Genomic DNA, 10,745 nt, shown 5'->3' with positions numbered 1-10,745 from the left:
GTGACAAATTTAGAACTATAATTTCTACTTACTCACGTTCACTTCTCAGGATATTTAGTGCAAAACTAGAGGACTTAAACCTCTTTTCATATATGATGTAATATTGTTCCTCATGCTATGAAACTAAATTGAAGCTTAATAGTAACCAAATACTTTGGAAACCAAAAGTGACACTCTAAAATTATATGAGCAGGAAATATATAAGCATAAGGAAGAAACCATCAGCTAAAAAAAACTAATATTAGAACATGAGAAAATAGACAAGGAAACATCGGCAAGCAAATATCATCCATTTGAGTCTAAAGCAAGTATCTACTAATCTTTAATGTACCTGTAGTCGTTAATCAAGAAAGGGCTGAGCTATATTCTATTTGAATTATAATCAAACTCATAATGTATCCTCAGAATCAAACTCGTCGTCCTCCGATTCAAACTCGTCCTCTGTTTCAAACTCGCCTTCCGATTCAATTTCAAGTTGTTCTGCAAGAAATCCTTCTGGAGGCACATCAATGATGGTTGCTTGTAAATCATTCCTTACTAAGACCACTTCACCATTATCATTCGGCATAGATGGGCCCGCCAAATGTTCAGACGGCTCATTTTCATAACAGTGTTTGGCATTAGATTCGATTTGGTCACTTATGCTAAACAAGTCTCTCGGGACAGTCTTCATAACAAAATGTTTATCTTGATCATATGGATCTTGCACATAAAAGCATTGGTGTGCTTGATATGCTAGAATAAAAGGCTCTTCCTGATAGCATTTCTTGTTGAAGCAGACATAAGTAAGGCCATAAATATCTTCTTCAACCTCATACGAGTCGCACTTAAACAACACAACCTTAAAATGGCCATAATAGTGTAACTCAACTATATCAATTATTCTGCCATAATAAGTCAAATTCGTATCAGCTGTATTTTTATCCTTTGAGCTTGCAAAGCTTGTCGTTAGGGAAACTAATGTAACACCATTAATTTGCGTTTTACGCCTTGCATCACGTTGCCTCGTATGGAATCTATATCTATTAATGAGATACCCAGAATATATTTTGGCAATTGAATTTGGTCCTATGGATAACTGCTTTATCATATCAGACATATCCTCATTCAATACACGAGTTTCAAACCATTGAGAGAAGTTTTTGACTATGATTCTTGGCCTTGCTCCATCTAGATCCTCACCTCTGATTATTAACCTCCACCTCATGTTCTCCACGGAACAATAATTTTATTTGTTAGAAAAAAAGATAAATAAAATAATTTAAGGATTATCTACATAAAATAAAATATTACAAGTGAATAAAATTACCTGATGTATTCTTGAACTTCATCACAATTGTTCAATACGTATGCATGTACCTGACATAGTGACTTGCCATCTAAAACAGTTGGATCACTCTTTTTGGCTCCTAAAGGGCAGCCCCTGTTAGGGAACAAACTGAAAGTTTGTGTATCATAACCACATTCATCATTCTTTGGGGGTCTTCTATTAAATCTGGTTTGCACACCCCCATGTAAGTATCTAGAGCACAAAGTCAAACACTCTTCAACCAAGTATGCTTCAACAATAGATCCTTGTGGATGATTTTTGTTACGAACATATGATTTTAACATGCACATATATCTTTCAGGAGGATACATCCATCGATTCTGAACGGGGCCTCTTAATCTTACTTCGTTTGCCAAATGAACAGGCAAATGAATCATTATATCAAAAATACTTGGAGGAAAAATTTGCTTTAATTGATTCACTATTTCTCTGATGTCTATCTCCAAACAATCTAGCTCTTCCAGTGTGATAACTTTTTGACATAAACGGCGGAAGAAGGAACTTAGACGAATTAAAGGAATAGCAACATGATCAGGAAGTATGCTTTTAATTGGTATTGGCAACAAGTAATGTAACATGAAATGGGCATCTTGCATCTTATAACCAGATAACTTTATTTTGTCTAGTTGTACACACCTAGATATATTGGAAGCACTACCATCAGGTAGCTTTAGCTTTGTTGTCTTTAGAACACCACAATGAACTGATTTCTCTCCATTAGCCATTGAGAAGCACGATTTTGCATACTTTGTTCTCTTTCCATCCTTTGTATCTTTTGGTTGAAGGTTCTTTCTAATGCTTATCTCTTTTAGATCATAACGAGCATTTGCATGCTCTTTTGTCTTACCAGGAATATCCAAAAGAGTTCCAATTACATTATCAACTATGTTTATCTCTATGTGCATTACGTCAAGGTTGTGAAGTAATGAATTGTGCTGCCAATAAGGTAATTCGAAAAAATTGACCTTTTCTTCCATGAGCCATCATTTGTTTTCTTCCACTTTTTCCCAAAGACATTGTTAATATTTTGTAAGTCATTAAGCATATCAGTTCCCTTTAACAAAGGCAGAGCAAGCCTAAATTATGTTTTCCCATTGAAAGACCTTTTGTTGGATCTCCATGAATGATCCATTGGTAGAAAAACACGATGATCCATATAACACATTTTTAGACTATGTTTAAGATAGAGAGAATTAATGCCATAATTACAACAAGGGCAAGCCAACTTCCCTTTTGTACTCCAACCAGATAACATAGCATACGCAGGGAAGTCACTGATTGTCCATAAAAGAGCTGCTCGCATTTGAAAAGTTTGATTTCTTGAAGCATCATATGTTTCCACCCCAGACTCCTACAACACATTCAACTCTTCTATCAATGGTTGAAAATAAATGTCAATGTCATTTCCAGGTGACCGAGGCCCAAATATAAGCAAAGAAAGCATACAATATTTCGGCTTCATGCACATCCAAGGAGGCAAATTATACACCATTAAGATAACTGGCCATGTGCTATGAGATATGCGCATGGTTTGAAATGGATTGAGATGTTTCGCAGCCAGGTGCGGGTTGAAAGGGAGGCTAAGAGGCCTCGTGGTTTAGGTGATTTCAGCGGTGTTCCTTCAAGGGGTCAGTTTTACCGCAATAGGGGTCGTCCTTTTAGACACGCTCAGGCGACTCGCCCAGCTCATCGTAGTGCATCATCTAGCCACAATTCTTACAGTGCTCACTCAGGCCAGTCTTCATTCAGTGCACTACCAGCGCAGAGTTCTTATCATGCCTCGTCCGCTCAGGCTTCTATAGGTAATTCTTCGGGTTATCGGGAGCAGCAGTTCCGTCAGAGAAGGGGTTGTTTCGAGTGCGGAGAATTGGGTCATTTCAAGAGAGATTGTCCTAGGCTGTTGAGTGGGGCTCTACAGTAGAGTTCTCAACCAACAACACCAGCATCAGCACCAGCACCAACAGTTACACCACCCGCCCAGCCAACTCGGGGTGGGGGTCAGGTAGCTAGGGTTCGCCCAAGAGGGGGATGCCGATAAGGTGGCAGTCATGGCCGATTCTATGCCTTTCCTGCCGGCCAGATGTTGTTGCTTTAGATGCAGTGATCATAGGTATTGTTTCAGTGTGCCACAGGGAGGCTTCTATATTATTTGACCCTGGTTCTACTTATTCATATGTGTCATCGTACTTTTCTCATTATTTGGTTATGCCCCGTGAGTCCTTAGTTTTACATGTTCGTGTATCTACGCCGGTGGGCGATACTATTATTTTGAACCGTGTATATCGGCCTTGTGTGGTAACCATTGGGGGATTGAAGACTAGAGTAGATCTTTTATTTCTCAATATGGTTGATTTTGATGTAATTCTGGGTATGAATTGGTTGTCTCCATGTCATGCTATTTTGGACTGTCATACAAAAACTGTGACATTGAAAAGGGATGTTTTTCGTATCTAGCCTTTGTGAGAGATGTCGTTATAAGTACTCCTCTTATTGATTCAGTACCGGTAGTGCGAGACTTTCCGGATGTATTTCCTGCAGACCTGCCGGGTATGCCACCCGACAGAGATATTGATTTCGGTATTGACTTGGTATCGGGCACTCAGCCCATTTCTATTCATCAGTATCGTATGGCACCAGCTGAGTTAAAAGAATTGAAAGAGCAACTTCAGGAACTTCTTCATAAGGGTTTTATTAGGCCTAGTGTGTCTCCTTGGGGTGTACCAGTTCTGTTAATGAAAAAGAAAGATAGTACTATGCGGATGTGCATCGATTATAAGTAGTTGAACAAAGTTACAATCAAGAATAAATATTCTTTGCCGCGTATTGATGATTTATTTGACCATATTCATGGAGAGAGGGTGTTCTCCAAAATTAATTTGAGATTTGGGTATCACCAGTTGAAAATTCGGGAATCGGATATTCTAAAGACGGCATTCAGAACTCGTTATGGCCACTATGAATTTCTTGTGATGTCTTTTGGGCAAACCAATGCCCCAGCAACATTTATGCACTTGATGAATAGTGTATTCCATCCATATCTTGATTCATTTGTTGTAGTATTTATTGATGATATCCTGGTGTACTCACGTAGCCAGGAGGCGCATGCACAACACTTGGGTATTGTATTACAAAGATTGAGAAAGGAGAGATTTTATGACAAATTCTCTAAGTGTGAGTTCTGGCTTAGTTCGGTGGCATTATTGGGACACATATTTTCCAATGAAGAAATTAAAGTGGATTCGAAGAAAATAGAGACAGTTCATAGTTAGCCCAGGCCATCTTCAGTTACTGAGACTTTGAGTTTTCTCGGCTTGAACGGTTATTATCGTCGCTTCGTGGAGGGTTTCTCGTCTATTGCATCGCCTATGACTAAATTGGCCCAGAAATGTGCTCCGTTCAGGTGGTCGGATGAATGTGAAGAGAGCTTTCAGAATCTCAAAACAGCTTTGACTACAACTCCAGTATTGGTGTTGCCTACAGGTTCAGAATTTTATACTGTGTATTGTGACGCGTCGCGTATTGGTCTCGGCACAGTGCTTATGCAAAACGGTAGGGTGATTGTCTATGCGTCCAAATAGTTAAAGGTACATGAGAAGAATTACCCGGTCCACGATCTTGAGTTAGCAGCTATTGTTCATGCCTTGAAAATTTGGCGGCATTAATTGTACGGTGTCCAGTGTGAGGTATATACCAATCATTGGAGTCTACAATATTTTTTTAAAAAGAAGGATCTTAATTTGCGGCATCCAAGGTGGTTGGAGTTGCTTAAGGATTATGACATTACCATTCTCTATCATCCCGGAAAGGCCAATGTGATGGCCGATGTCTTGAGTCGTAAGGCAGAGAGTTTGGACAACTTAGCATACTTACCAGTAGCAGAGAGGCCTTTGGCCTTGGATGTTCAGGCCTTGGCCAACCAGTTTGTTAGATTGGATGTTTCCGAGCCGAATTAAGTTTTGGCTTGTGTGGTTTCTCGGTCTTCTTTATATGATCATATCAGAGAGCGCCAATATGATGATCCCCATCTGCTCATCCTTAAAGACACAGTTCAGCACGGTGATGCCAAGGAAGTCACTATCTGAGATGACGGTGCATTACGGATGTAGGGTAGGCTATGTGCGCCTAATGTAGATGGTTTGCGTGAGTTGATTCTCCAGGAAGCTTACGGTTCGCGATACTCCATCCATCCAAGTGTCGCAAAGATGTATCAGGATTTTAGGCAGCATTATTGGTGGAGGCGAATGAAGAAAGATATAGTTGGGTTTGTAGCTCGGTGTTTAAATTGTCAACAGATGAAATACGAGCATCAGAGACCGGGAGGGTTGCTTCAGAGACTTGAAATTCCGGAGTGGAAATGGGAGCGTATTACCATGGATTTCATAGCTGGGCTCCCATGGATTTTGAGGAAGTTTGATGTTGTTTGGGTGATTGTGGATCGGTTGACCAAATCTGCACATTTTATTCAAGTTGGTACTAATTATTCTTCAGAACGATTGGCTGAGATTTATATCCACGAGATTGTTCGCCTACACGGTGTACCAGTGTCGATCATATCAGATCGGGGCACATAGTTTACATCACAGTTTTGGAGAGCAGTGCAGCGAGAATTGGGCACACATGTTCAGTTGAGTAAAATATTTCACCCTCAGGCGGACGGACAGTCCGAGTGCACTATTTAGATATTGGAGGATATGTTACGCGCTTGTGTCATTGATTTGGGGGGGGGGAGGGGTTCTTGGGATCAGTTTCTTCCACTAGTAGAGTTTGCTTACAATAGCAGCTACCAATCGAGCATTTAGATGGATTTGTATGAGGCTTTATATGGGAGACGGTGTCGGTCTCCGATGGGTTGGTTTGAGCCGGGTGAGGCTAGGCTATTGGGCATTGACTTGGTTCAGGATGCTTTAGAGAAGGTCAAAGTGATTTAGGAACGGTTTTGCACTACACAATCTAGATAGAAGAGTTATACCGACACGACGGTTCGTGATGGTGTTTACATGGTAGGGGAGAAGTTTCTGCTCAAGATTTCACCCATGAAGGGTGTGTTGAGCTTTGGGAAGAAGGGCAAGTTGAGTCCTCGGTATATTGGGCCTTTTGAGATACTTAAGAAGATTGGAGATATGGCTTATGAACTTGCTTTGCCACCTAGTCTATCAGGTGTTCATCTAGTGTTCCATGTATCCATGCTCCGAACGTATGTCGGGGATCCGTCTCATATTCTGAATTTTAGTACAGTACAACTGGACGGTAATTTGACTTATGATGTGGAGCCGGTGGCTATTTTAGACCGACAGGTTCGAAAGCTAAGGTCAAAGAGCATAGCATCACTGAAGGTACAGTGGAGAGGCCAGCCAGTCGGAGAAGCTACTTGGGAGATTGAACAGGAGATGCAGAGCAAATATCCACACCTATTTGAAACTCCAGATATGATTTTAAACTCGTTCGAGGATGAACGTTTGTTTAAGAGGGGGAGAATGTAATGACACGGCCAATCGTTTTGAGTATTATAACCATGTTCCCCTAATTACTGCTCAATTTACACTTTATAGTTATTTTGTGACTTACCGGGTTAGTTGGTTTGGGTCCGGAAGGAATTCGGAGTGAAATGAGACACTTAGTCTCATAACTGAAAATTTAAGTTAGAAAAGTTGACTAGATGCGGACTTACGTGTAAACGGCCTCGGATTCGAATTCTATTAATTCCAATAGCTCCGTATAGTGATTATGGACTTAGGAGCGTGTCCGAAAAATTATTTGGAGGTCCGTAATGGAATTAGGCTTAAAATGGCGAAAGTTAAATTGTTGTACAGTTTGATCAGAGGGTTGACTTTTTAATATTGGGGTCGAAATCTGATTTTGAAAATTTTAATGGGTCTGTTATGTCATTTATGACTTGCGTGCAAAATTTGAGGTCAATCGGACGTGATTTGATAGGTTCCGGCGTCGTTTGTAGAAATTGGAAGTTCCAAAGTTCATTAGGATTGAATCTATGTGGGATTCGTATTTTTAGTGTTGTTAGATGTGATTTGAAGACTCGACTAAGTTTGTATGATGTTTTAGGACTTGTTGGTATATTTGTTTGAGGTCTCGGGGGGCCTCGGGTGAGTTTCGAATGGTTAACGGATCAAATTCGGACTTAAGACCACTGCTGGAAATTTTGCTTATGGTATTTTTGCACTTGCGGAGGTCTGATCGCAGGTGTGAAGCCGCATGCACGCACCATCCATCGCAGAAGCGACCAGACGTGAAGGGAGCAGTGCTCGCAGGTGCGCAAATTTTCCATAGATGCGGAGTTGCATCTGCGCTTGGCTTTCCGCAGAAGCGGCCTGGCTTGCAAATGCGTCCATTTTTTCCCAGAAGCGAGGGTCGCAGGTGCGACCTCTTGATCGCATCTGCGAAGGTGCTAGGCAGAACCCTTTAAGTTCGGGGTTTCGCCATTTTTCCCCATTTTCGGATTTTGGATCTCGGTTTGGGCGATTTTGGAGAGGAAATTTTCCACACCACTTTGGGTAAGTGTTCTTGACTCCCTTGTGATTATATTCGATGAATTAATCCTCATTTTCGGCATTAGAATATTGATTTTCGAGAGAAATCAGAGGAAGTTTTTACAATTTTATAAATGAATTTTCGAGATTTGAACACCGATTCGGAGTCGGATTTGAGTGAAATTAGTGTGGTTGAATTTGTAATTGGATGGGTTGTTGGATTTTATGAGTTTCGTCGGGTTCCGAGACATGGTCCCCACAGGCGATATTTGAGCTAAATTTCAGATTTTTATGGAGAAATTTGCATTTTCTTATGGAAATAATTTCAATAAATTGTGTGGACATAATCAAATTAATTGTGGCTAGATTCGAGGCATTTGGAGGCCAATTCACGAGGCAAAGGCTTAGCGGAATAAGAATTTCACGATTTGAAATAAGTAACAGTTATAAATCTGGTCCTGAGAGTATGAAACCCCGGATTTTTGTATCATGTGATTATTTTGGAGGTGACGCACATGCTAGGTGACGGGCGTGTGGGCGTGCACCGAGGGGATTGTGACTTGGTCCATCCCATGAAACTGTAAAGTTGAATAACTTGTTTGTTAGCTATATGCTCTCTATGTATTGAAGAAATTATACTGTAAATCATGTTAGAAATCATGCTTAGGCTATGTGATAGTACTGTTGGGACCCGTAGAGGTTGCGTACTTGTTGAATTATTTTCTAATTGATGTTTTGTACTCAGTCAGGATTTTACTTGCGTATCATACCTCAGTCTTTCTTGATTTTGTTGATACACTATGTTATCTTTGTTTGGACAGATCTTTGTGATTTCCGAGAGCCGAGAGATTAGAGAGGTTGAGGACTGAGTAAGGCCATGGGCATGTCGGTGAGGTAAGGATACTATGGCACATGAGTTGTCTGTGCGGGATATTATAGCACGTGAGTTTTTCGTGCGAATTGTGGCGCTTGGGCTGTAGAAGACCCTCCGGAGTCTGTACACCCCAGTGAGCGCGGGTACCCATTGGGTGTGAGTGCTGAGGGCTGAGAGCCGAGTGGTTGAGCTGTTGTGACAAGTTGAGTGACTGTTGCCTCTGACTGTTGCCTTGAGAGGTTGTACTTGCTTTTCATTTGTTGTTGCACTTAATTGCTATCTGTGATTGTTGTGAAATTCTTTGAAAGATCTTATATCCAGATTACATGAACTTGAACTATATAAAACTGATTTGACTTAAATTGTCGGATTTGAAAGCATGTCTACTCTCTACTATAATTATTGAAAATGAATTGTAACTGTGTAGCTCGTCACTATCTTCAGTTCCTTATTTATTATTGTTACTTGCTGAGTTAGTTGTACTCATACTACACCCTACACTCCGTGTGCAGATCCAGGTATTTCCGGACATAGCGGGAGTTGATTCTCTCGCACAGTTGATTTTTCAGAGATTCAGAGGTAGTTGTCGTGTTTCGCAGACCTTGTCTCTCCTTCCCTATCTCCTTGTTTACTATATTTGGTCTTGGACTATTGTAGACCTTATTCTCCAGACTTGCATTCATACTAGATGCTCATTTACTCAGTGACACTAGGTTTTGGGAGTGTTTGTATCGGTATTTGTGAAGATTTGTGGATTATATTTAAATATTATATTTTCAAACTTATAAGAAATCGTGGGTTATTGAGATTGTCGGCTTGCCTATTATCGAGATAGGCGCCATCACGACAGGTTATAATTTTGGGTCGTGACAAGTTTCGTCAAGAAATCCCTCCTCAATTTATCAATTTTCACCACCTTCATTGGTATAGAAAAAAGGGACATGGCCTAAGTGGAAAGTGCACCCAAAGTAAAATCCCTGAGGGTCAGTGCACACAGTTTAAAACTCGGCCCCTCTACTCTTCTTCACTTAAATACGAAGCTTTTGTTTATGGCAAGGTTTGACCCATGACTTGCGTCTAACCCATACATCACGTGCACTCTTAAACACTAGACCAAATCACTACGGGTTATAATATCCGGCTTTCCAACCCCCTTTTTCGTGAAAGAAAGGTCAATGGATTTCTTATGCTTTTAACAAAAACTACCAAAAGGAAGTCACTTTTATTGACTTAAATAAAGAGGGCATACACACACAGTATGAAACAGAAGATAAGAGATTTACTATTGCAGAGGTTAAAGTTCATCCAAAGCTACTACAATAACAACAAACTCAATGTAATTTTACTTTGGGATTTGGGGAGGGTAGCATGTACGCAAAGTTTACCCCTATTGAATAAATGATAAAGCAGAAAAACCAAACAAATTAATAGGTAATAAAAACACATTTGAAGCTTACCAAAAGGAGATTGCTGATAATGGAAGATCCACAATACTTTTGTTGCTCAGCACACTCTTGAGCACAATCTGTACTTTTTCAAGTATTTTTCATCCTAATCTAGGGCAACCGCGTTCGCCTTTGTCGTTTTAACTATTGGATTTCGATAACTGTGGGAGTGAAAAGAAAAACATAGGTTCTATCGGAAAAGGAAAAAATTGTTATAAGAGAAATCAAATTATGGCGGATGTCTACTCTTTCTCCATGATCTTCTCAAATGATTAATGACATATTCAATGACATATTTCTATGCTTAATGACATATTTTTATTCACTTTTTATGCCTATATAAAGGCCTTGTTATAGATAGGAAAATACATACAATTGAAGAAGAAATACGAATCTTTGTTCCTCTCTTTCTCTCTATATCTCTTAGCTTGTTTTTCCTTGTTCGATATTGTTACTTTGAGTTATGTTTCATAATATTATATTATTACTTTGAGTTATATTTCATAATACGTTATCAGCATGATTGTCACCTTCATTTTCACAATCACATCCTAGTTTAAATTACTTTACAATTGATGAAAAGTAATATTTGAATACATTCGCTATTATCA

At 39.9% G+C, this 10,745-nt stretch overlaps 1 protein-coding gene across 1 annotated transcript; it reads right to left on the bottom strand.

Moving 5' to 3' along the window:
- Positions 1–290: 290 nt before the first annotated feature.
- LOC138891674 (uncharacterized) lies at positions 291–10,328 on the bottom strand. The gene is made up of 3 exons (XM_070175388.1): positions 10,147–10,328; positions 1,310–2,681; positions 291–1,210 (listed from the first exon to the last, which is right to left on the bottom strand). Exons 2-3 carry the CDS (start codon positions 2,305–2,307, stop codon positions 1,204–1,206), a joined length of 1,005 nt encoding a protein of 334 aa, XP_070031489.1. The 5' UTR covers positions 2,308–2,681; positions 10,147–10,328; the 3' UTR covers positions 291–1,203.
- Positions 10,329–10,745: the final 417 nt, after the last annotated feature.

The sequence above is a fragment of the Nicotiana tomentosiformis genome, chromosome 5 (assembly GCF_000390325.3).
Source record: "Nicotiana tomentosiformis chromosome 5, ASM39032v3, whole genome shotgun sequence".
NCBI classification, from domain to species: Eukaryota; Viridiplantae; Streptophyta; class Magnoliopsida; order Solanales; family Solanaceae; genus Nicotiana; species Nicotiana tomentosiformis.
The sequence above is the reverse complement of the archived record's forward strand: the minus strand, read 5'-3'. Positions and strand labels throughout refer to the sequence as shown.

What these genes read in the sequence shown, in the direction of transcription:
- LOC138891674 (XM_070175388.1), bottom strand. Translation starts at nt 2,307, where the DNA reads ATGGAAGAAAAGGTCAATTTTTTCGAATTACCTTATTGGCAGCACAAT.